General features: G+C 40.8%; 1 protein-coding gene across 1 annotated transcript in view; it reads right to left on the bottom strand.

Annotated features, from left to right (window-relative positions):
* Positions 1-27,209, bottom strand: part of LHFPL3 (LHFPL tetraspan subfamily member 3) — a 273,806-nt gene that overhangs the window by 76,261 nt on the left and 170,336 nt on the right. The window contains exon 2 of the mRNA XM_062582002.1: positions 6,136-6,372. Coding sequence (XP_062437986.1) covers positions 6,136-6,372 — 237 coding nt within the window. The remainder of the gene's footprint in view (positions 1-6,135; positions 6,373-27,209) is intronic.

Genomic DNA, 27,209 nt, shown 5'->3' with positions numbered 1-27,209 from the left:
GGCCAGGAATTCCCAACCTGGAACTTACAGCTAGGAGCTTCAAAGAACAGCCTGATTTTACCTTTGGAAAGCAGGGTATCTAAATATTTCTCCTTTGAGCCACCACTAACGTTTTGACGTAGTTCCAGCTTTCTCTGGCCAGCTGCAATCTGGCAAGCACACGTGGCAGCTTGTCTGTAGCAGTTAATGCCAGAAAACTCCCCCATGAGTTGTGGACATTTTCCTTCTTAAATGGAAATTCAACTGGCAAGCTGGTTCTGAGTTCAAAGTCACCTGAAGTGCTTTGAATACGGACCCACAGAGAAGCAGCAAGAGGCCGAAGTGAAGACCTGCGGATCACTCTTGAACTTTTTTGAAAGGAAGAGTGGAAGGAGACAAGCAGATGTAAAGAGAGATATCAAAGAAAGGGAACAACATAACAGCAACACTACCTTTCATTTTTGTTAGGAAAGTATATGCTAACTAAAAGGAAAAGGTGCATATACTCACTCGTTGTGTATCAGGAGGTGTGAGGGAGTACAGAACTTTAAAAAAGGGTTAAATCATAATTTTCCTGTATAGAGAATGGCAGCAGAAATCATGTGGGTAACATATTCTTGTTTACAGAGGATGATTCTCTTGCCAATGGTGCACAAATCTCCATTCGAGAATCTTTTTTCCTTTGACTGCTTTGTCACTGAGAAGCAACTTCTCCTTAGTTCTGCCTTCAAGCATGTTTATTCTGCAGTGACTGCAGCTCATGTACCTTAAACAACCCAGGTCAGGGAGAATAATGAGGGTACAAACGCCAACAAACTGAAAAAGCGCTCAGCTGGGCATTCTGCACTGAGTTCTCTGCAGTCTGGCTATGGGGAGCAAATTTAGTGTAGTTTGAGTCTGCGTAAGTTGCAATCATTGCAGGTAGACGAATCCTTCAACTCTCTCATCCTTTTATCTATTTCAGCCCCAGGCTTGCAACTCCAAGAAACTTCTAGTGTAAATCGCTTATCTGTGACCATCTGGTCCCAAAAGATGAGTCAAATGTTAAACATGTATGCTTTGTGAAGCTGTTTCATCCATTAGAAAAGATACAGCTGTCGACAAAGAAAGTGCATCATGTACCTGGTCTGGCTGATATTACTAGGAGAGTTTCTTCTGAATGCTCATATATTTACAACTCGTAATATAGACTGTATTACCACCTTCTACCACAAAAGCAATTGCCTTGAACTCTCAATTTCTTTTGGAAACATCTCATTTAATCCCTTCACCCTTTGGCCAGAACGTTAATTTTATATCATTAAGGCATTATGGTTCAAAATGTTAAATTATGTTGTTGCATATTAAGGTTTAGGCCTGATGTTGGCGGCTCATTCAAAATGGTGTTGATGAAGCTTAAGGCTACGATGAATTCTGACAATTTTTGTTATCACCCTAAATGCCATTAGTTTAATAGCATGCAGGCCTTTTTGTCATTACTATTAGTTTCTACGAATTAAAGCCAACTAGGCAATACTGTTCTCTCCCCTCTTTTTGCTAATAGCATAAATATAATGTGCAAGTCTTTTTAGAAATGTCTCTTTCCTTTAAAAGGCAGTTTTAAAAATGAAAATGGAACAGACTGTTTAGCAAAATTTGCATGATTAGGAAATTGCATTAAGTAGACTATACCTTGAAAAAAGTCTGCTCAGCTTGTCTTATATTTCTCAGATGTGACACTACCATGGTAGTTTTCTCTCTAACCTAAGCAAATAAAAAATGAGTAAGGACTATTTTTATCCAGTAGTAAAAAGTGGAACTTTCTTGTATGGCAAAAATAAGTCTGTCTTCTCCTAAGAATAATTTAAAAAGTTCCTTATCTATAAGCATTCATTAACCTATGTAAATATACAGAACCATAGTATTCAAAGGCACAGAACAGGTGGAAAATTCAGCTTGTTCTTCTGTCATTTTCTCACCTTCCTACCATCTGGTTGCATTTTGTATACTTTCAAGTGTTTACCTGTCACTGTGTTCAGAAACAGATGTGGCAGGAGGTGCTCGCACAGGCTCTCAGCACCGTCACCACAGATGCACATTATGGAGACCACAGAAGCTGATCTGCAAGGACTCCTCAGGTCAGAGTTATCACCTGATTACAAGCAGCTGTGCAGCTGTCAAGCATGGACTATAGCAATTCTTTTTTGTTTTTTTTTTTTTTGAAGATTTTTCCACATAAATGAAGACTATTATTGCTCTTATGCTTAATTTACAGTCTCTTCCCCTCTGCTGAGCAACTGCATAACACTATTTACATACATGGGGCATACCTTTTGCAGCAGGGGAAGAGCAGATGGGGCACGAGGAGGTTCCTCTCTCATAAAGTCCCTCTGCTGATCCAGCCTGTCTAGCCATGGTGCACAGTTCCTCAAGGGAAAGGATGACAAACTGCTCAGAATATTTCTATCTGTGCTGTCCCCTGAGTGCCATCAGCGACAGCTTGTAGGCCAAATTTGCCCATTAGCTGCATGGTGTAGATTCAGAACCACACTGCTGGACTCGGGGTACTGCCTGGTCAGGGAGCCCACCTGAAATGCCCAAGGGTAGCAGAGAGGGGAAGGACCTCCAGCACATGCAGTTCTTCAGCTTGCTCTCTAAAGCAGCTATGCCATGAGTGTAGGTTGCCCCCCAGATGCCCTCCCCAAAAGCCACAATAGACCTCCACGAATGTTTGTTAAGTCAATAACTTGCTTATCACCCTCTCACAGGGTATCCAGGCCTGTGACTACAGGACATCACTACCAACAAAGGTGTCCCAGGGTTCCCAGGCAATGGGCAGCCCCTCACAAGGGCTCCTCTGACCATCCATCCAAGTCTTCTACCCCTTGGAGGACAGCAGCAGCTCAAGGACTCCTCAGAAAGGGATGCTCCTAACCCAGCCCAGCTAATCCAGAAGCCTGAGCCAGCATAAGCCTTGCATCTGTAGGTGAGGAGGGGAAAGCAGGAACTGGAGGTTGTGTAGTAACCAACGCTGCTTCTAACCCATCCCCGTATTGTGACGGCTTTGATTTCATACTGAGAACAGTATCTGGTAAGACCTGTATGTGTGTTTACATTCTTAGTCTTATTTTCAGTGTATTTGGGAGTGATATTTAGTGATATTTGCACATTTCATATTTGGTGCCCCAGCTGTTTCCAAGAGATGCACAGGTACTTTGCATGTGGGCTAGGAGGTGAATGCTGGTGATTTTTTTCTCCAGAGTCACTTTATCTGAAAGGGGCTAAAGAGATGTAGGCAAAGGGGTAAGAGTGAAAGCCCTCTGACACATGCAGTGCGTGGTGGGGCAGCGACAAGAGGGTGCTTGGTGCTAACTCAGGAACAAGCCTAGCCCCAATCTTCTGTTAGCTTCCTCCCTATGGCGTAAGTAATCAGCACCTTCTCTAAGCACAGGCCACAAACTGGCAGCCTGAGCCTGGAGCCAGTGACTACCAAGACTGCAAAACCTGCATAGCAACCCCAGGGATATGAACCCCAAATTCTTTCAACCAATCAGATCACTTCCTCCTCCTAAACACCATGGGCAGCATCCATAACCAAACAACTGCTGGCTGCAAAAATGCCTGTGTGCTGCCTACACATTCCTGTGCAGCCTTTTGGATAGGACACACAGCCTGGGCTAGCAGGGCTGCACCGTGCAGCCTGTTCTGCCAGCGTGGGGGACAAGGAGCCACAGCTCGCCTTGTGCAGAGATCACTGGTGGGATTAATTGCTTGTGCTTTGGGACCACAGTAGGATTTGCTCAGGCAAACGGCCCTCTGCGCAGGCAGGCTTTCTTGGCTTGCAAAAGGCCAGAAGATGGATTGATCTCTGGCCAGGGATTTTGGGAGTCCACAGAAACTGAGGGGGTGGCATTGGCCTTCTCCTGGCACAGAGGTGTCAGCCCGTAGCCCCATGCACGCTGGCAGGACTGGTGTGCCTGTGGGGATGTTGGCAGAAGCAATGCTGCCAGGCGGGACCTGCCCACTGGGAAATGCAGAGCTGCTCTGCCTGCTGGCACCGATATCTTCTGCATCTCCAAACAGTGGCCAGGTGCCTCTCAACCCCCACTCCTTGGCTCTCCTGTGATGCCTCTGGCAGCCACAGCAGCAACCCAAACTGGTGGGTGGGGAAATACCAGAAAGTGGCAGGAGGGTTTAGATTTGCCCTGTCTTTGTAAGGTAGATGATTTCTGTGAAGAGGGAGGAGAAGACATCCTTTTTTTCAGAAGGCAAGTTGTGTTTTTTCCCTTTTATCCGAAGGACAATTAAAAAAGTAGTTGATAATAGACTTGACTGTGGATGGAGGTCCCTTTCTGTTGAATTCTGGTTTACTTTGAACCTGGTATTGTGCCACATTTCTGGGGTTATTCCAAAGAAAATGAAAAGTGACAAGCCTTCAGAAGATATTTGTGCCCACAAGGTGCCAAAGTGGATGACGGCCTTTGATGTAAGATATAACTAGCTGTAGGGTTCATGAGACCTGGATGGCACATGATACTAACGCAGCAAGCCCTTGTGGCATAGCTGTGACTTCTTTTCTGATAGGTATTCTAATTTTCAAATGTAGATGAATATTACCTTCATAGAAAAGGGCCACAGTGACAGTCCTGGAAACTGTTGCCCTTGATTTCCCACTGAATAGGTGTACACAGGCAATTGCAAGCAACATACACTTTCCTTAACTCACAACATGAATAGGCTCTAACCAAGTTTACAACTGTGTGTGAAGTTCAATCTTCAGGTCCATTTATTTTTAGCTTTAGTATACTGACTGTCTGCAATTCATCATGCAGGTAACAGTGTGCTGGTGTTTTCAGATTTATGAATAACGGCCCTTGTAGAGCAGGACTGAGACCAGCTTTTATACAGCACAGGCTGCCAAATAGTTTTGGACTTCCTAAAATCAACTTATCATAGAATCATAAAATGGTAAGGTTGGAAGGGACCTCTGGAGATCATCTAGTCCAACCCTCAGCATAGTCCATGCAGGGACTGAACTCGCAACCTTAGCTTTAGCAGCACCACGCTCTAACCATCTGAGCTAAACCTGCCCCAATAAAGGTGGTGAATGAGCCAAATGCAGAATCCTGCACTACGAGACCTGTGTCTCCTGGTGAAATTGGTAGGAGATCAGTTTAATACGGATGAAAGAAAGTAAGAAACAGTCAATAGTGAGCCTCAGGACCTTGCTGCTACGGGACATTGTGCAAGCTGACTGTATCAGCTGGTTCAGAAGGCATTAGACAGATTCAGGGACAACAGGTCCATTAAAAAATCCAAGCAAGGATATACCCTCTATGATGTCTATCACAGCAAATACAAGAGTTGTGAATGCTGGGGGAGAACCAGGAGAAGGGACTGCACAAATTGGCCAGGCTTGCACACGCTCCCCAACTAGCTTCTCTCCTCTCACAACTGGCTGATAAACCACTAGTCTGAGCCAGTAGGGCATTTCTTACATTTTTATGTTCTTTGTCTAGATTAGTGTATTATTCCCAAATCATGGTATGAATATTCAATTATTAATCTGTCCCAGATTCATGTGAACTAACTAATTAGCTCAAAGCAACACAATAAAACAAGAGACCGAATTTCTTTGTCTCTGCCTCTGGTTCTTGTTTTCAGTCCACTGGTGGCTCACTATAAAGTCTGTCCTGTTACATAGCTCGTTACTGGTCTCTCAAGCCAAGCACTTCCTCCTTGCTGGCAATTGTGCTAATGTGTATCGTAGAATCTTATATTACAGCCATTCGTATTACAATGCAAAATCCTAAAGGAACCAACTAAACAAATCTCGTATGGGGTATGGAATAAGATGAAGATAGTGAAAATTAAATGCTAATGAAATAATGTACAAGGGGATAACACAAGAACATCCTAGCTACAATTTAAAGAAACATTCAGGATCGGTCATGCTAGTTCTTTCATAGTGTAGTTAATGTGGTAATTCCAAACTTTCTTAAATTTTGGAGATTGAAAAGTGTAGCTTCCTCTGTCCCTCTTGCACTTTCCTCTTCCCCCGCAAATTAGAAAGCAAGTCAGCATGCTCTTACATATAAAATAAAATGAAACAGATCATTGTTTTTAAGCATTTGCCATTGAGGCCACCCCATAATAGTGTTTCTAAAGCAGTCCTACCTTTGTTTTCCAACTTGAGTTCCTCTGCTAGCAAGCTGTCTTGTCTGTTGCCAAGCACAAATGCCAAAAATGAGAGGATCAGGGCATCCAAGATTCCAATAATAGCCAGGATATACGCCCAGCGGACTGAGCAAGCCCCCAGCGTGTACTTGTCTGTCTTTTCACCACACATCCGTTTTACCTCATCTGAATCCCAGCCATCAGGAAAAATCATACAACCCAGGACGAGACAGGCAGCTTGGAGAAAAAAAGAAAAGGAGAACAATGGGATAATGAGACCAACTTTCTTTTTTTGTCAGAACCTACAGCTTTATCATTAAAGCAACACACTTTTTCATCCTGAACTTCAAAGCCAGATGACTTAAAAACAACTCACACAATTACATGCTGTGATCAAATATTCAATATAAAAAATCTAGGAAGCAACATCAACTTGGCACCTCATTTTTTTTTAAAAAAAGATATATCCTGAATCTCTGGCCAATTTTTGTACCAGTACAATCAAATTTTCTCAGTGAGATAGATTTCCTCACTGTAATATGAAAGACTTACACAAAACTAAAGAAGAAAAATGATTAATAAATTGACTATTTAGAGGAAACATTTGATTACTGTCAAATGGTCAGTGCTGATAAACTGGAGAAAAATAGGGGGAAAAAAAATCTAACTATCCTTCCTGGTAGAATTTAAGTGCTTGTAACACATATAGGTAATAGCATTTTTTTTCTTGCAAGTTGTCAGTACCACTTTAATTGAAATATGTTTTATGCATAAGGTTTGCACTCTTCAAAAACACAAGTAATGACATTGTTCTGCAAGGAAAAATAAGCTGTCAATATTGCTGCCAGTTTCTGATCTGGTTTACTTTAGGAATCAACACATGATATCTCAAATACACAGAAGTGTTTATCCTGTTAACACCAACAAAAAAGAAGATTCAATTTTCATGGACCTAGCCAGCATTCAACACTGAAACACCTCCTATGGTTGGGGTAGCTGTGCTGAGGGCAAAGGAAAAGGAGGGGTGTTCAGGTGCTCATTCACCATGGGTGCCAGGCTGGGTGGCAAAGCCCCTCCAGTAAAAGGATAAACTTAATTTCTTAGGAGCAGCAATTTGCTTTAACCCTTGGTTCCCAAGAACATCACTCCTGTTGTGGGACAGCAGACAGGGCTCAGGCCACTGTGACGCTGGCCGAGCAGACAAAATGGAGTTACTCTGCATCATTTTTCAGAAGAGATGTGCTCTGTCACCTGGGGCAGCATTGACCTCCCACTGCTGAAGAGCAGCCACTGGCCAAGGTGGCTGCCCCAGCTGGGTCTCCTCGTATCCCCAGATGGGGCAGCATTGGTGGACTAGGCCAGAGCACATGCAGCCCCATTGGTGCCCAGCCCATCCACACCTTGGGCAGGACATGGCACTTGGGCACGTGCTAAGAGACTTCCAGCTTTGCCCTTCTCTGAAGCTTCGTCATGGCCTCTACCTGTGTGTCCTACCAGCTTAGAGAGGAGGTGTATTTTGGTGTGAGCTATGGACCAATGTCTTGTAGTTATTGAAAAGCAGCTTCTTTGGAAATTATCTGCCTCTCTTCCAATGAGACTATGTGCCTTGTGGTGGGAGGTATGGTGAAAGAAGAGCAGCACAAGAGCTTCTGCTCAAGAAAGATGTACCTCAGAGGTGGTACTATTTCACTGCAGAGAAAAGACAAACCCTACTCTGAATTTTCACTAGCATAGGCTCTCCTCACTGAGTCACTAGCTGAGAAAACCTATAGGGCTGGACTGAGCGTAGCTCTAAACATAAAACTCATGTGGCACCTGGTTTCCTGGTGCCACAGTCCCGTGACCACAGGGAATTTCCCTAGGTACAGCTGAAGGAGCATAGCAATGGCATGACTTGGTACCTTGCTGGTCACTTTTTACAATGGCTTTCTCTGGAGACCTCATGTAAGCTGCCCTGCTCTGAGCGAGCAGGTTGGACCACAGGCTCTCCAAAGGTCCGCTCTCCAAAGGTCCTTTCCCCCTGAAACTGAGTTTTGATTCTATTGTGGAGAGATGAGATGTTCAGAAGGGGGAACAGAGTAGTTGGGTGCTCAAGGCACATTTCCTATCAGTGCACTGCATTTGAATACAGCACTGATATGCTTCGTTCTACAGGCCTTGTTTGTGCTGATAGATACATCAGCTTCACTGACGCAAACGGCGTAAGTGCAGTGCTATGCAGCGTAAAGGCAGAGGGCCATCTTCAGTAAAGGGGCACATGGCATAAAAATTAAGTAAAATAAGAAAAATCTAAGAATAAGAATTACATTGGATAGTTCATTTCTCAGTTCTTACTGCATATAGGAGATTCAGAAAATCCACATGCTTTCAATAATTGTCTGTTTCATGTCTTTTCAAACTTGGAAGCAAACATATTTCCAGCATTAACCCCTCTTTCTTGGTAGGACTGATGAGATACATTGGATCCTAAATCATCTGTTATAAGCCTTAATATCGTACTGGTGCCCTGTGCTCTAACTTAGCACAGGTGTATGTGCTATTTGAAAAGACTACATTGTATGAATTCAAATAATTTAAATGGTTTTTGAACCTCTTCACTGTTGTGCACTGATAATTTATACACAGAGTAACTTGTGCAACCAGCAGTTGCCAGGGGGTTTAGGAACTGCGAAAGCTCTTGTCTTTCCGTGCCCATGTAATTGACAACACCTTTTTGCACACCTTTAGAGCCCACAAAACAAAACCACATCTGCACTGACTTAATCTGATGAAATACTGTAAAAAAGATGTGAAAACAGAGCTCTGGAATGGTATTTTCCTTTTTATAGCTACAAAAGTTCTATAGAAAAAACCTTGAGCAACGATGAGTCTGACGTAGAATAAAGCCTGTACCTAATACATTTGACAAATTCTTCCGAAGCAGTTCATTTGTGTGAAAATATAGCATACAATACTTTCAAGGACAATTAGCCTTAGAAGCAAGGACAATTAGATCGACTGATGTATTCAGAACATGCCAGCTGGGCAAATTATGTGTTGCCTATTGCCTGCCTCAACTTATTTAAACAATTTCAAAAGACTCCTCCAAATATTTTAGAGACAAATTGTTCAATAATTTTCTTTCCTGTGACAGTTACTCATACTTCCAGAAAGATTACTTTTCATATTTGACGCTTAAGCTTCACCCTCACAGTCCTGATGGACTTCTTTAAAATAATGTTAAATTTGCATATTTCTGGTGTTCGTGAATATGTCAGCCTTTACCCAGATAACTTTGACAAATGTTTACTACATAGCAGCAAACTTCCAAAGCCAGTTTACTTCTGTTAAGCACCCTCAGAATAAAGAAATGCTCAATGCTCAGTTAATAATCAATACACAGAAGTGGGATTTTGGTGTTAGCTTTGTAAGAGTAGTTAGAAAATATTGACATCTGTGTTTTTTTTTTATTATATATCACATCAGACATATGTCTTCAGTATTTCCTAAAAAATTATTTAATTTTGTTCTTTTCCACCTAGGTAATTAAAAATATGTGCCTTTACCTCAAGAATTCAGTACACATCTTTCCAACTAGTTGCTCAGATTTCCAATTAACTGAACTTTCCTAATCCTGATCCTGCTGACTTTGATATACCTGCTGATCTTACTACGTCCTGGAGTGATTCTGTGGATTACAGTTGGAATACTCTTAGTAATAAGGCAGACAGGTAAATGTTGGTACAACTTCATCCGTTTGTGTGAAGACAGACATCAAAGAGGGAATATTATACTTATCTGTATTGCCCATACAGTTCAGATGCTTTCTACTAGATGACTGCTTGGTCAGCACCTTCAGATGCAGAATCATACCACACCTCTAATGGTTAACATAAGTAAGATTAGTTTACCAAAAGTCCTCACTTGCTAAGGGAATATTTTGCACTGAATGTCTTTAAGGACACAGCCTCGCTCAATAAGATGAAACAGGCAATGATTCATTTATCAGCCACAGGACTGAATAAGACAGGTATAAAAGTCCACCTACAGATCTGCTTTGTATTGCTAGAAGTTTTAACATTTTAATCCTGCTAAAGAGGATTAGAAGATTTTCTCTAGGAGAAAATTACTTTCAGTTTTATACAAATGTGAAAAATGAAGACCATTTTCTTGTTGCAATTTCAGTTAAACTGCCAAGAGATGATTTTATAACACAAGCATAGGTCCCATCTCCTACTTTGTCTAAACTTCCATCGTCTTTAATAGCAGTGTGATTGAAATTGAAATGCAACAAAGACTGAAGGATATGGTACTACTAGTTTTCTACTACAGAGTTCTAATAAATTCAGAAACGTTCAGATTCTGAAAGCTCATCTATTGAATGAAAGGCCTTGAATCATCAGTTCCTACAGACTTTCTGATTCAAGTAATGAAAAAGTTAAATCTATATTAGTCTAAGACAGCCTTCGCTGTGTGAGCTGAATACATTTAATTAGCCATGTCTTCCTGAGCCTGCTGACAGACTGGTCTAGTACCTCTACAGCTCATCAGAGCTTTTGTAAGAAGCAACAGGGAGAAATTGATGGAAGACTGGTTAGTGCCACTGACAATGTTCAGAGCTATTTGTGCAACTGGAAAAGTTATGAGAATCATATCCGTATCTACATCATTTTCCCTTTGTTTGCTTGAGAAAGCTGTCAGCAGGAATATTGTCTTTGTAACTGTGCCCCTGGACCTCCTGCTATCCTTTCTCTGTTTTTCTTACAAGACATAAGCTAGCAAATTATTTCTCCTATGGATTAGATTTGGTGAAACTTTCCAAGCTTAAAAAAAGTAATTAAGAAATACTATTTAAACATGCCTGATGTGCATTGGGGTTTCTTCTAGAAAGCTTTCTCTCAAATGGTTGAAAAACAGCTATCAAAATAAATAAATGAAAATAAGTAACAAAATAAAAAAATGAAAAACAGCTAACAGAGGCTGTCACATGATTTTCCTTCAGGGCTCTGAATGACAAGACAAATCATCCATATTAAGAGAGAGAGCTCAAGGTTTTACTTTCTGGGGTTGGAAAGATGCATATATGACACTTTCAGAGACTGGAACCAGACACTGAATTGAGCTGGCACTGACAAACTTGCCACTCTGACCGGCTAACATTATCACAGCTTGTACTCTGTGCATGAGCTCAAACTATGATTAGCTGAACTATGGTTCAGGATCATATGGTTGTGGCAAATATGGTGACAGATTACTGTTATATTATTGCATGGAATGAGGGTGTATTTATAAAACACCTGACTTATACAGGAAACTGGTATTGATGAATTTGCACTGGCAAGACTCCTATTTCATCTTCACTCTTTTCCTGACAGCACCCCCAATCTAATTGCATGTGAAGTGTGATCATGGCAAGTTTCCTGATGAAACAGTAAAACAAAATGAAATGGGAACTACACTGACAACTGTTTCCTTCCATATCCACACATGCCAGGGACTCACTGTTTCCAAAAATTAGGAGGTTCTTCCTTTTCAGAAATTTTTCTGAATGGTATTTACAAAAACAGTGAATGAAACCTGTTAAACTCCATTTGAATAAAAAGAATTTTTGCCAGCTGTGTTGGTGGAGCTAGCTTCTAGGGTGAGGTGGAATGAAGGGTGAGGTCTCAGTCAGGGAGACAGTAACTATGAAGACTCTCTTCGGAACTGCAAGTTTTTGGGACTTACAGTTAGGAAAGAAAGAAAGGGTGAGGGTAAAATATGTCTTATTAACCTGACCAAATACAGCCCTGATTGAACGCAGAAGCTGCACAACCATGCAGCTGTGATTGTCTTGAGCGATTTGGACTGTGCTAATGATTTGCATTAAAATTCTCTGTGTGTACATTTGTGTTTCAGCTTGGAGCAAATGTGCAATTTTGAAGCAAATCCCCTAATTCTCTCCACTTACTGATTCCATTCACACAAATGGTTTTGATGAGGGTAAACTAGAGTCTTTTTGGAGGAAAGTAGACTAGAATTTCCTCTCCAAAAGTACCTCAATGCTAAATGGGGACATTATACTCTAAGCTAGTGTGTGGGCTTCATCACTGTACCACATGTGCCAGAGAAAGCAATTGAATGAGGTAGACTCTCCATAATACCTGGGGTTTTTTTTGTTTGTTTGTTTGTTTGTTTGTTTATGTAATATAAAGAGCCAAATACCATGTAAGCCTTTCAATTTGTTCATTTTTTGAAGAGTGCCAGATCCAGCTTTGGAGAGATTCTTCAGAGAAGTGCCTCCTGGGTCCCCAAGCATATGACATTGCTTGTTAATTTGTGCCATGAGCAGACTGAAAGTTTCCTTGGCAGCACGATAACTTCATGGGGGCTCCTGAGAGGTTACTAACCTCATGATTGCTGAGAACCAGTGAGCAACACTGCACGAAATTCAAGGCGAGGGCAGTGTTTGCAGAGAGCTGGAAAAATCATCACATTTCAGGCATAACACAGAAGAGCTGTGCCTATTGTGGAGCCCTGAGTGGGAGCAGCTACCAAGCTTTTCTGGACCTCTGTGTCCTGGCTTCTCATGGGGGAGAGGGAGAGGAGAGCATGCCCTAGAGGCATTGATGCCCCACTGTCCTCTAAGTGAGAAGGACAGAGGGTGACCTCCCTAGAGAGGTCCAAACATGGGCAGCCCCCCAGATGAAGGAGGAAATGTGTGTGGGTTAACTGTCCTTCAGAAAGCTTCAAACCACATATATAGTAGGGACATCTTCTCCAGGAGACAAGACTAATAATAATTAATACAGAGTAAACCCCTAGAACCACATGTAACTGGGATATTTCAGAATGAACTACTTTGCTCTGCTGATTCTCCCTTTGCATAACACTACCTGGTAGTGCAGAGAAGGCTGAACTTCTCCATAAGATTAAAACCATTTACAGACAGTGCTGAAAAGGAAGAAAAAGGAGGAGAACTTCACATTGCATTCTTATGATAATACAAAAGACCAAACTTAAATTATGACCACCTGATTTATTAGGACACTGGCTTTTTGATGCCAAAAGGGTAAGAAGATTGAGAGATGTATATGTTTTCCAGACCAATTTTAATTGGTGCCAGAAAAAAGAAGAAAATAACACCAAACGTTCAGAGATTGGACAGAAAAGAAAAAGAACTTAATAATATTGTGAACAACTTTAGTAAGGTAGTGTTACAGTTAGGGGGAAAAAGGTACTTCACACCTGGTTGAGTTGAGAAAGAGATAACTGAGATATTTTGATGCCAGCTGAATGAGCTCAGGCAACAAAATAAAAGAATTCGATCAGCTATTGTAGGATGCAAAGCTGGATAAAAGAAATATGTTTGACCAGGCACCATTCCTGAAGACAGGCAGTAAAGACTGTGAGTTGTTCAGAAAGGTGGAAACAGCAGGAAAGGTCATGAAGGACTGTGTTAATCTGTAAATATGTAAGAAGGAAGAGCAAAGGTGGTGTAGTCTATTTAGTTAAAATCACTCTGGAGATGAACTACAAGAGAAAATTTACTGTACCAAGAGGTACAGTCTGTTTTAGACCTGAAGTATTGGATTCATGTTCAAATAGAGATTTCTTTGATATTATAGAGACAAAAATTCTGTTAGGGGTAGTGTCATCAAGGGAGCATTTAACTTGCAAGTTTTGATCATTAGCCATGATAATTAAGCTTGAGATCAATGCAGATCTATGAATAATTTAGTTAGTATAACAGCTAGCTTAGTTTGAGCATAAACATAATATAAGAACAGCATTGATTGCATGAGTGTATGGCAGGTGAATCCCAGGGTGTACCCCAATGACTCCATGTGAAAGATCATAACTTACAGTGTTCCAATCACAGTTATATGTAACAGATAGGTAGTGCCTTCTCTAGACAAAATATGGAAACTTGGGACTATTAATGGATGCAGGCATAATTGCCATGTGGGCAAAATTTCCCTAGAAATGTGACAACTGATTGCTAACAGCTATAACAGATGCAGATGACCAACTGATGAAAAATGGGCAAATTAAAATTATATAAGGCAAATAATAAAAATAGTTCTTTACAGTGGAGCAGGTATGGGAGGTGGTACTCCAAAAAGCCCATAGGAAGGTACATGGCAAAAGTTACATGTAGGGCTGTGCCACAGCCAGCAAAGAAGTGTTTTTATAGCAACAGAGGTGTGTGTTACGGGCCCTGAGTGTCGCCTTAGGGTGCAGAGGTGCTTGGCAGTGCCACGCTTGCTGGCGTGGAGCTGGTCATAGGGCTGAGCAAGACCAGCCTGGCACAGTCCCTTCCATGCTGCCCCGTGGGAGTTGTCTCTGGAGTGAACTAGCCCCAGAAATGGCATTTCAGCCTGGTGGCCTCTAGCTAGTTCATACCCAAAGAGATCCTAGGAATAGAAAAGGTGCTTGCAAAAGTGTGTGATCAGAGGGCTGTAATACGGGAGTCAACCATCATAAAGCTAGATTATTTGACAATGTGGGATATGAAAAAGCCACTTTTCTCATACGCTAGAGTCTCTTGGAAAAGAATAGTGCAAGTACTGAAGGTGCTAGCTGTTCATATTGCTCCTTTGGTTTTTGTTAGATCACAGCTGTGTTATGCAGTTTTGCCTTGGCTTTCCTTCATAACAAAATTTGCTATTTTAAGTGTTTATTTTGAATGCTATCACACTGGCTTGTTGCAGTTTTCTAATTTAATATTAAATTATTGTAGAGCCCGGTCTTTATTCAGCAATCACATATTGAATTATACTAGATTTAATGAATAAACTCGATGTAAACACAGTGTAGGCTACAGAAAACTAGAGAATAGGTACTATTATGAATGGCATAATATAGACATTTCTTGAGATTTAGACAGCTGATGTTTCTTCACAAGTTACTGATCCAAGTAGTGAAGCTATTTTTGACTTGGTTTTGGTAAAGAGGAGGAAGAGCTGAAAATAATCTTGCTTTCAGTGACCACGAGTCAATTCATTTTAAATAAAATAAGAAGATGAATGAAAATGTGCTTGAAACTGGATTTAAAAAATACATATTTCAGATGGACAAACTCTGATAAGCTAAATAAACTAGTCAGTAAGTCAACTTGACTGAAGAGGTCCGTACATAATAGCGGGGAAAGCCTTGAATTTCTTTCAGTCAAAGATGCAAATTTTCTGAAGTATCTTTAGAAGAGGAACGAAATTTCAGGGATACTTTCAGCTCTGTCTGAATGAGTAATAGTCAAACTCTGTCTGCCCTCATTACCCATGATCGCCCCAATAAGCCAAGCAAAAAAGGAAACAAAAAAAGATATTAGATTCAAGGTCAGAGCTTAAAAATGTCAGGAAAAGGTACTAGGTAGCAAGAAAGACACCTTTTGCAGGTTAGAAGGTAGAGACCTAAAAGGTAGCTTGTCAAAAGTCAAGCTGTGCTGATTTTTTCAAGAGAAAGTGATACAAAAAGCAAAACAGTCTTTAATTATATTAACAAAGAACAAGAAAAGCAAAAATGGGGCCACTACGTGGTGAAGCTGGGGCCAAGAACTAATTATTTGCCTCATTTTTCAGTGAGAAGGAAGACACAGAACATGAGGGCAAAGTCATGACAGCTAATGGGCAGCAGCATGCAGAAATGGAAACTATTGCCTCAAAGCTCATACCAAAGCTAAGAAGATTGTAATGAGTTCAAGCTGGAGGTAATCCTCAATTCCAAATACTGAAGTAATTAACACTTGCAAATTGCAAAAGCTGGAAGTGAACAAATTTATTGGCAAGATACTAGAGGACAGCAAATGTGTTCCTTAAATTTTAGAAAAACAAAATTAAATGGTGAATTGAAAAGTAATTGGGGCAAACATTCACTCATTAGTCCAATCTTAGAACAATTATTGAAGGAAAGAAAAATTAAAGACATAGAGGTAAATGCAGAATTGGAAGATATTAACATGAATTTATTTAATAGCTTCCTTGGATAAGGTCATTGCTTTCCAGGTAGCATGCTCTCCAAAAAGTATTGGATACAGTGTCATACATAAACTTGCATATTAACCTGGAGAAGACAGAGATTAACACAAGAATTTAAAGGTGGTTATGGTACTTGTTCATGAGGGACTGACATTTGTGCTTGAAGAGAAAGGATAGGGCTCATGTGAAAATCCATGTCAAGCATCTCAAGGATCAGTCTGGGGCCCAATAATTTAATATTTTCATTAGGAGCTTCAGCAAAAGTAGGTATTTGGCAGTAAAGTCCACTGATGGGAGGTACTGTCAATGAAGAACACTATCGAGATATTATACAGGATGTACAGGATGACCTTGCAAATTGGAGAATTAGGTCTGTGACAAAACACAGCACTGCAAATGTAACTGTGCAAAGGGCAAAGTCAACCATTTCTGCATGTATTTTCTGCTATGAAGTGGGACCAAGATAAAATGATAAAAAAGTTAAAAAAGCGTACAGTGATCAGTCATAGGAGGCCTATGAGTCACCCATAAAATGCACCCATGAAAAAATAAGCATGAGTACTAGGTAATGTTTTTTTTCAGCACTGTGCAAACATTAAAGCCATTGGGTGCTGGTGGGGCCTGGTCTATATTTCTATGTGCAGTTTTGGTCACAAATATTCAGGAAAGATGAATTCAGCTGGAAGAGGTGCCAGAGAGCGCTAGCAGGATTTCTGGGAGCAAAAAAGACCCACATTCAAAAGCAGCCCAGTAAGACAAAGACTTGGGTTGGGGGTAGAATAAGATTGTTCTTTTTATATATATCAGGAGAGTAAACTTTAGAGAGGGGCAAAAGCTATTTAAGTTAAAGGGCAAATGCTGACACTAAAATAAATCAGTATTAACTACCTACAAATAAATTTAGGTTGCAAATTAGAAGGTTTCTAATTATTAGAAGAGTGATGTTTGGAACAACCTTTTAATCAGAGCAAGATTATTTTAAGATGTCAGTTGGTACTTTAGGAAAGACACTACATAATGCTGTAATGATTAGGAGATTGGATATGATGATTTGGTAGGTTTCCTCCAGGTCTATGTTCTTATGACATGAGGTGGCTGGACCTTCAAAATTATGAAAGAAGAATATCTAATAGAGACAGCAGCCAAAGAGTTAGCAGCTATGTGGAATTATAAAAAGCTAAAATCAAAAATAATCATCTGTATCAAACTGAGTTAAAAATATAGTAAAATGGAGGAGGTAGGAGGCAAAGAAGGAGGTGACTATTGGGCTTTCTCACTTCGGTCCTTCCCCTTCATTATTAAAGATGTGCAAAGGTGATGACAAAGAAAGAGAGAAGGCATAAAGTTCATTGCTCTATGCCCAAGTCTTCTTGCAAGCTGTCCTCACTTCCCTGCCAAACATCAAGCAGCTACATGAGCCTGGTTTTATACTCGGTAAGTGCATGCCGCTTGCCTGTTTCTGAAGCTACTCCAATTGCAAGCAAATTTGTAAGCAAGTGCTGGTGAGTGGAGAAGTCTGGGAATGCACGAACCACCATTTTCAAGATAAATATGGCAAAGTTCTGCAGGCTTTTAAGCTGGAACCAAGATGCAGGAAGAAAGAGAAATTCATACAAGAAAAAAGAATTTACACTACTAAGTCTGTAATAGAGTCCATAAAAAATGTCACTATTTCAGTCTTTTGCTCCTCTGAAAACTAGCAACTTTCCAGCCAGTAACCCTTTACTTGCTAAAATAGGGATAAAACCTCTAAAAAAACCCATGCACTGATGCCTACAAAACAGGGTTATATGCCTTAGGGTGCTGGTGCACTGAAGAACTTTATGCTTGGTCTGTATGAATTCAAGAGAATGGATTCCAGAGAGGGAGAAGAATTACTTAAATCAAAGGGCAGCCTTGGCACCAGGACAGCTGGATGTAAACTGTCCAGGAATAAATTCAGATTGTAAAGTAGAATGCAGTGTCTAATTACCATGGGAGAGGTTCTGGCACAAAGTCTCAGTAGCTGTAGCCAGGCCAAAAACTTTTAAGCTGTACAAGCTGATGCTGCTAAAGATGGTGTTTTATCAGTGTATTAACAAATTATTAGGATCGCTTTCTCTGCGAAGGCTAGATTGAGGTATGTTGGACCTTTACAGTGCCTTTAAGACCTTTAAGTTCTACGGTTCTCAGTCTTGCACCTGTATCTTCAAGTATCAGAAACCCGGATCTTTATCTTTTACTTTTCTCAACTGATGGAGCAGTAGCTGCAGAACTGGACACAAAGAGCTGTCAAGCAATGGGAACAGCAGCCATTTGAAGCTTAGGGCAGGAGCAGTGCTGAAGCTGGCTCCAGATCTGAGCACTGTGAGCACTGTACTGAAAGGCTTTGGATTTATTTTTCTTTGACTATCAGTTTTGCAAAACTGTCTACCTGGACAAATCCTAGCCTGTACTGTAGTCAGCAGAACCTCTTCCTGACTTCTTTCCTCCTACGGTTACATCCTCTCAAACCAGCTAGGGTTAGGCTGCCCCTCAGTAGTTCACAACTGGCAAGGCTTCCTGATGTTGTTACCCAACTCCAGCCACACTACGTAACCCTGCAGTGCAGGGGGCTGCCTGTGTCTTACTGCTACATGCCATGGAGCATGCTAACAGCAATGGCACATTAGCAATGCATTAAAGAATCAGCCCACATAGACTGCTGCTTCAGAGAAACGCATGGTATGACATCCTAGTCAGGTTCACTGTTTCATTTGCATTGACAGTCATAACTGGAAATGATTGGAAAATAGGGTAACTCACCCATCCAGTACATGAAATAGCATGGGTCAGTGGTCAATAACGGAGTGAGTGATTCCAAAATAGCTACCAAGAATTCAACCAACTGTTATCTGATTTCCATTTAGCTGGCTGTCATGCCATGAAAGAAATATGAATAATAAAAAAGCTTGCAAGAAGAAATGAAATAAAAGCAGAGAGAGGGGAAAAAGCTCCTTAAATGTGCTGAGCCACTCCTCCTTCTTTAATGGGCTCTCCTGTGGTGCTCCTGCAGACTGCTGACTTGCCATATTACCACAGCAGATGGAAGAAGAGTGAAACGCATGCAGCTACAAACATCTGCCGGACAGATGTCTGCTTCTGGTCTTGGTGCTTGGACAGCAGGAGAAATCTCTCTTATGGAAACTGGGAGAGAGACATTCAAGAGAGACATTCAAGAAGATGTTTGGCAGTAGGTAAGATAGCCACTGGCAAGATATGTCTGTAGTTGGCTAAGACATGGCTCCATGGATCACTGCTACTTTCTCTGCCAAAGGCAGGGCTGTGATTACCGGAATGTAATGCACGTAATGCATCATAATGAGAAAATCTGATATAATGTTTATATGAGAAGTGTTTTAAGATCACAGACATCTCCTATTTGTGGGCATGACAGTCACCTTCCCTTTGCACTCATAGCAATCAATTTTACTTCCTATGTGCTTTTATGGACAAAGTGAAGTTTCTGAGGAAGCAATTGAAGGCAAGTAGAAAGATCATGTGATGCACAAGGAAATAGTCTGTCATCAACAAGGAGAAAAGAAATAACTAAGGGCACAGGAGGAGAAGGGAGAAGGCTTTTGTCCCTCTTTTCTTTTGTAAAGCGTTAATATTTTGCTAGAAATTACTTGCACTTGACTGAATGTCATGATTCCCTTGACAAATGGGAACCGCACTTACCTGAGTACTGTATTCTGAGATATTGGCTCACTCCCAAATTATTAAAATATCTTCATAGTTCTCCTGTTTCCTCAGGACTGTGGGACCCTTCGAGGTCGAGGGAGGTGATCCTGCCCCTCTACTCAGCCCTGGGGAGGCCTCATCTTGAGTCCTGGGTTCAGTTCTGGGCTCCCCAGTCCAAGAGAGACATGGAACTACTGGAGAGAGTCCAGTGTAGGGCTACAAAGATGATCAGAGGGCTGGAGCATCTGCCCTAGGAGGAAAGGCTGTGAGAGCTGGGCCTCTTCAGCCTGGGGAAGAGAAGACTGAGGGGGGATCAATGTGCATAAGTACCTGAAGGGAGGATGTCAAGGGGGATGGGGACAAACTCTTTTCAGTTGTCCCATGTGACAGGACAAGAGGCAATGGGCAGAAATTGAAGCACAGGAAGTTCTGCCTGAACGTGAGGGGGAATTTCTTCACTTTGAGAGTGACGGAGCACTGGCACAGGTTGCCCAGAGAGGTTGTGGAGTCTCCTTCTCTGGAGATCTTCAAGGCCCACCTGGATGCAACCCTGTCTAACGTGCTCTAGATGACCCTGCTGAGCAGGGAGGTTGGACTAGATGATCTCGAGAGGTCCCTTCCAACCTTACTGATGCTATGATTCTATGATTCTATCTTTCTTTGTGGAAAGATCTAGCTACAAACTGATTGGCATTCTCCTTTTACAAACTAGCTGTCTTCCCTGAAGCTAGTCTGCTCCATGTTCCCTGCCTCCAAAATTCCCCTGAGCTGGGGAATTTTGTGGAGTAGGAAAATAAGTGACAGATAATTTGAAGTGCTTTAATGTGGCAGGCAGGTGGGAGCAGATAATGCAAAGCTGAAGGCCTGCAGAGAGGAGGACCTTAATATGTGGAGGCAAGAGGCAGCTGGAAGAGATAGCAATAAGTGGCAGTCTCATCTGAAAAGAGAGGAAGTGGGAGCAGAAGGAAGCCGCCTGCTTCTTGAGCTGGAGATGTTAAGCTTTAATTAAAGTCATTTAAATCCAATTTCCAAAGCAGTACTACCTGATATTCCAAATAGACTTGCTGAGACACAAGACAAGTTCAGAAGGAATGATAAAGGCACTGATTTTTCTATAGTTCCTTACAATGCCCCTGAGGCACACACATATGTCTTTATGCTCGCACAGCTTGTCATGTGCTATTCTTTACTTATCTCTGCCATCGCTCTTCCTGATATCCTAATAGATTTTTGCTCAGAAGAAAAGAGAAATGGACAATAGGCCCCAAGACTACTCGGCTGCATTGCTTCTTCATTAAAGTTGACATTCAGCAGTGACACTTTACTGCCTTTCAAGAGCTGATGTCTCATTGAACCTAGCAGCAGCAGAAGTATCAGTAATGCTGGTGTCTCTTCCACTGAGCAGCTGAGCTTTGGGTAATGGGAGACAGCTTTGGAGAATGAGATCAGTAACAGCAGTGATGTTTTCTTACTTGCATTTTTCCTGTTAAGGGCAAGACTACCCATTTGCCTAGGGCCCAGCCTATGAGATTCCTGAGCCTCCCAAACTCATCGTTTTTAACTAGCCAGAGTTGAGAGTTTTAAACATCTTTGAGAAAATATAAAAGAAATCTGCATTAATTTTGTGAATGTTTTATTATTATATCTACCTCTGGATTCAGCAAGTAACTGTGTTGCTGGTTAGAAGGGAAGATATATTGGAACAGTGACTTTGCTTTGGTCAATGGGAATCAAAGGCATCGGCTGTCGGTGCTCCAAATATCTGTGGTCAGGTGAATGAAAACTGATCCATCCTGGGTGACTACCTACAAACCATCAGGGAACATGCACACCAGATACTTCAGGATCTGGGTACTTGGGGGAACAGACTTTGTAAGGGTAAAAGAGTGCATGTGAATTCAGCTGGGACACCAATTCAAAGCTCACACCAAGACTTGAGTCTGCTTTACCTAGCCTTTGAGAGGACCTGTTGCACAGCATTAAGAGCTGAATTCGGTCATGCTGTACCCAGTGTTTTGTACATACATTCATAATGGATGGTAGTTTTAATGATAATTATACTTCCAGGATATTGGCAAGTATACCCATCTCCCATTTGCTATTGAGTCTGTCTACTCAGAGTTCCTCTGCAGTATGTCCTTTTTTGCTAAGTAAAACTGCAACAGTCCTTGTCTTGCTGTGTTGGTAACCCTGATTCCTCTATCAATTCCAAAGAGGAATGGTTACTTTTAGAATTTCTTCTCAACTCTAAAAAAAGTACATTTCTGTGCCTTTAGCCATTTTTAGTCTTGGCGATTAGCCCTAAGATTTGCACTATATAGCAATGTTTAACAATATAGCTGTCAGCAAATGCTTGTGTGCACACACATACAATTTCAAGTCCTGTCTAGATTTAAGATATCGCATTGTAATATCTTTTTGAACTTTTTTGTAAGCATGTATACTGTTCTAGTGCTACAGTGCCCCTGAGGTAAAACAATCCTTAGTACTTCCAGCACAGCAAGTGACCAATCTGGTGCTGATTTTCAGCTCTGATGCCCAGAAGTCACAGAACTGAGAATACCCATTCCATTTAAAATTTCCAGTATATAGCTATTAATATGCCATTGCTGTTGATTACTGTCTTAAAAATGAAGCTTTCTGCATCTGAAGATGACATTGGAAAGACTGGGACAATGAGAGGCAAAGCAGTAAAACAAGGCAAAGGGAAATCTGAAAGTCCCAGCAAAGGATATTGGACTTCCATGAAACTTTGGGCTACCTACACTGGTACCTACACAGCTGGGTAGAAAGTGCAAAGCTTGAGGACATGCAAGGTGACCTGAGAAAAATCCCAAAGTGCATGGCCAGCACCAGCTCATTAAGAAGGATGAACTAGGAGGTACAGTCTTTCCAGAAGGAGTCAGCTGACTCTAACCCAGCTGGATCCAGAAACAGAGACAGAGGCTGGAGAGGGGAGTTTAGGTGGAACTGCATCTTCTTTTAAAAATATATATTTTTTAAAGAAGCTCCATGAAGCTTCTGAAGTCCTGAACCTCCATGCCTTTTCCACAGTTCTCCCTCCTCTCTTAAATAATGGTTGAAAATATTTACAAATTACTTAAATGAACTGTTTTGTGATATAGTTTGTTTAGTTTAACTGCATGTTGGCAGGTACCAGCAATAAAAAGGGAAATTCCACAAGAAACTCAAAATGCTGCCATTTGCATCAGGCAATAATTATTCCTACCAATACACTGCAAATAGTTGAAATACAGTGAAAGAGATATTTAAGAATTCTGATAAAACACATAAAAATATAAAACCAGTGAACAGGCCAGTATGTTGTCATTCATACTATATGATTCTTCTAAAAGTTTAGAGGAAACATAAACATTAAGATCTCTATGCATCAGAATCACCAGTGGCTGCAGTAAGTTAGCAATCTTTAATGCATTATTCCTGGATCTATTATCAATGACACCTGTAATTCATTTCTCAGTCTTACAAGATTACTAGCTTTGGAAAGTGCTATGATGAAGTGACAGGGCTGAGAGCTTCTAAGCTATTCTGAAAAAGTGCTTTGGAAGTAAATCCAATTTACTTCAGAGTTCATGACAATTTCTTTAGAAAACTTTAATTTGGGTAGGCACCGTCTTCAATCTGCTGACAAACTCCCTGAGCAAGATGATGAAGATAGGGATATGTGGGAACCAGGTTCTTCAATTCTCCCCGGGTGTCCAAGTTCAGAATCTGTGAAAGAAAGAAGAGGTTGGGCTGCCTGGCTCAGGGGAAACAGAGGGACACCAGAAGCACATAAGAAAAAGTTCACCAAAATATTATATAACACCTGAGACATCAAATATAGAGACTGCCAAATTCATGGATCAAAATCCCTAAAAACATGTACAGCAACAGTCATTATTCTGCATGGACACTGCATCTTTTGGGGGTTAGTGATACAATACCACATCATAATTTGCCTCTCATTCAGCCCACGAGAAAAATAAAGATTGTGGAGACAGTCTGTGATTCATGCAGGAATAGCAATCAGCACTTTGAACTTTTAATTTTGCATGGTTTAAAATGTTATACAATGTTTGCCTTTGAAAACAGGCATGCAACATCTCTTGGTCTCTAAATAAGTCCGTCAGGTTCATTAAAATGTGCTGAAAGTTTGCTTTTAATATCCAGATGAGTCAAGTATGGTCTATTTAGGAATAGCACAATTTAAAGCAGAATGCATGGAGAGAACACTGACAAGGGGCTGCTGCGGAAGCACTCAGCTGCTCACACCTCAGCTACGTTGATGTTGAGCTGCTCAAAATCAGGTAGTCTTTCCTCTTAGCCTTTCCACTGTGAGGATAAAGTTTCCCATCTTTGTTTGTAAGTACGACATAAGACACATCATGCAGCCCTAATAATGGAAATATTTGATTTATGTTAATCCAACCACGAGCAGTTCAACATGTTTTCAGCCAACTGAGGTCCAAGTTTAGCACTCATCCTTACAACTGCTCAGACAATAACTATCTTTATTCCTGGTGAAGTCTGAGAGGCAGTTTCAGCCACAGAACATCTCGTGTTCCTTGGAAAATGATTGTTATTGCTACCCTACCTCTCTGACCATGCTGCTCTAAAAATGAATCTCTCCAGACTACTCCGTTGCCTGTGCAGCAGGTGGGTGTATGGCGGTTCACAAACGCATCCATTAACATGAAGAAATTTTCTTTTGACATGTCTGTGTGTGTGGAGTAGAATCATGATTTGAATTCTAAGCAACAAGACACAACAATTCAAGAAATCCATTGCGTCAAGTCTGTTGACACTCCTCAAAAGGGATACTTTTTAACTTTGCAGAAACCCAAGAGAGAGAAAAAGTACATCTAACGTCTAATTAAAATAAGCTGAACTGTGAGTATGTTGATATATAATAGCTATCTCACTAACTAGAAAACTTATACTTATCCTGCCTGATGATTATACTGAACACTAACAACAGGATGTTTTTGTTTAAGTTCATTGCTTGAATTATTTTGGTTAGCAAGAAAGTGCTAGGTTAGACTGTACTACTAGTACAACCATGGGAACAAGTCAATAAAGTGCTGATGTATATCTGAAGAAAGATGTTTGCATGCCCAAGAACAATTATGCTTTCTTGTGTTATGTGCTTTTGGAGATGAATATATGAATTATTTAAAATAATGTATAAAATACATGATTAAGGAGTGGTTCCATGGAGCTCTTTCTTGGGTGATGCTGGAACTCCCACAATGTCCCCTCAGCAGCATGATACCTTGCTTCTGCCTGACAGTCCAAAGATAAACAGGGCAAATAATTATTTTGATTTTACCAGTAAAAATCTGTATTTTCTTCATTCTGCTTAGTAAACCCTGGTTTTTGTAATAACTCCATTGTATCTAATCAAAAGCAGACCTAAGCTACTGAATGTAACCAACATGATCTGACAGTGAGCAAGTATTTCTCATAAATCTGCAAAGTCATTTTCCATCTTTTGTGCAGAAAGACCCACTACCCATTAATGTCTTCACTTACTTGAATTTCAGCTTCTGTTAATGGAGATTTGATACCCCTATATCCTTTTGTCATCATTTTGTCATTCAGTCATCCATGTCAGCTATTGTTTTCCCTCTTACCAATGTCAAAGTAACCCTTGTTTTGCCAGAACTGAGTGAAATATTTTGTTTGAAACTGTTTTTGCCAGTAAAGAGACAAGCAGGTTAAATGAACATTTCAAAGATCCATGCTAATTGTTGTAAATGCTATTTATTGAAGAAAAAAAACATTTCTGAGAAAACTGAAACAGCTCCATTTCTATTGGGAATTCCTCAAAAATAAAGTGCATTTCATCAGAGTTAGAAAAGATATAATCCACATCTGACTTTTTGAGCCTAGTTTTCCAGAGATGGGAGTGAAATGGAAAGGAACATATCTACACAGTGTTGGTGTTGGTGCTGAAGCAAGCAGGGGCCTCTACATATGCCACTTTCTACATGCAAATGCTCTACAGCCCTGGCTGAGTTTTCCAGATTTGCCTCCTGACCTGATGCCACCTGCTGAGGTTTGCTTCATAAACACATGCTCCACTGTAGCATTTGTAGTTCAGAAGCAAATGCCTGCAGCAAGCTGACAATGTCAACTTTGCATCTTCCTCATTTACCTCTTCTCATTGCTGCATAAGCAATTGCCATAGCAGTTATGGGAGCTACATTAAACAGATCATCAGTCCCATATATCAAAGAAAGAGGGAGCTTGGCTGATGCAGCTGCAGAGAACAAAGCAAGACAGGGGTGCTGATTCCACAGGGTGCTTGTCTGGAGAGCAGTGGGAGTTTTGTTGGGACAGCTTCATGTGCAAAAACCCAGCGCTGGCGAAAGTGGCTCCTAGCAGAATGGCAGTGCTGGGAGTGGTCAAGCTAAAAGTTCTCCCGTAGACATTGCTTAGGGCAAAAATTTCATTTAGATATTCCTCAGCCTCTCCTTTTGCTAATCTTTCCATTTCTCATAGAGCCAACAGAAACTTTGGTGACCTCTGACTGTGTTTGAAACTTTAAGGAGATACCATTCATTCTCATCAAATGCCTATGTATTTTTCTCATTATTCTTACCATTTCTGCTTAAATTGCTGATCTTATCCATATAATAGTTTAAAAATCTGTCACGTACCTCATTTTTGCTTGTTCTGTGCGTGTTTACTGATGCAAGTTCTGACTATTTTGTTTACATATTGACAAAGCATACAAAAATTTTTCTTGTAATTTCCCTCCTCTCATGCATCTTACCTATCAGCATGTCTTTCCTGTTCTTATATTTGTTTCATAGGTTACAAATATCTTTTTCACCTTCTCTCACACCCTTCATGTCTTCTTTATCTTGATTAAGAAACTAATTAGATTAAGATTACCATTTGTTGTCATGTCACTGCCATCTATTGCTTGGAAGATTTTTTCTGTATGCCAAACTTCTTTCCACATAGCTCACAAGGCAAGTGTTTTATACAATGTCTACAGCACAACAGACAGATTATCTCTACGATTCAACATTTTTCAATGTATTTGTATCTCTCTGAATTGGAGAAGTAGGCAAACCTGTGATCTAATAATAATAATCCTTGTCTCTGAAGAAAAAGGTATCCATACAGCCTTCAGTGCGGATAAATGTCTGTTGAAGACCTAATTCATTCCTATCTCAATGATGTCATCCAAGCAAAACATTGTGATTTAGGGTCAACAAGTAAGGATCCTCTCATGTCCACTCCCAGTACAGGGACTTCTGTACCAAGAAAGTCCTGAATCTGAAAAGCAGTCCATTTAATCATAAGATCTTCACACAAGCATCCACTTGACTGCTGTCCAGATGACTGAAGAAGTGACCACTTCTTCAGCATAAATAATACATTGAGAGATTTCCTGGGAGGAGTGCCAGTACCCCACAGTGC

This window comes from Rhea pennata, chromosome 1, assembly GCF_028389875.1.
Source record: "Rhea pennata isolate bPtePen1 chromosome 1, bPtePen1.pri, whole genome shotgun sequence".
NCBI classification, from domain to species: Eukaryota; Metazoa; Chordata; class Aves; order Rheiformes; family Rheidae; genus Rhea; species Rhea pennata.
The sequence above is the reverse complement of the archived record's forward strand: the minus strand, read 5'-3'. Positions and strand labels throughout refer to the sequence as shown.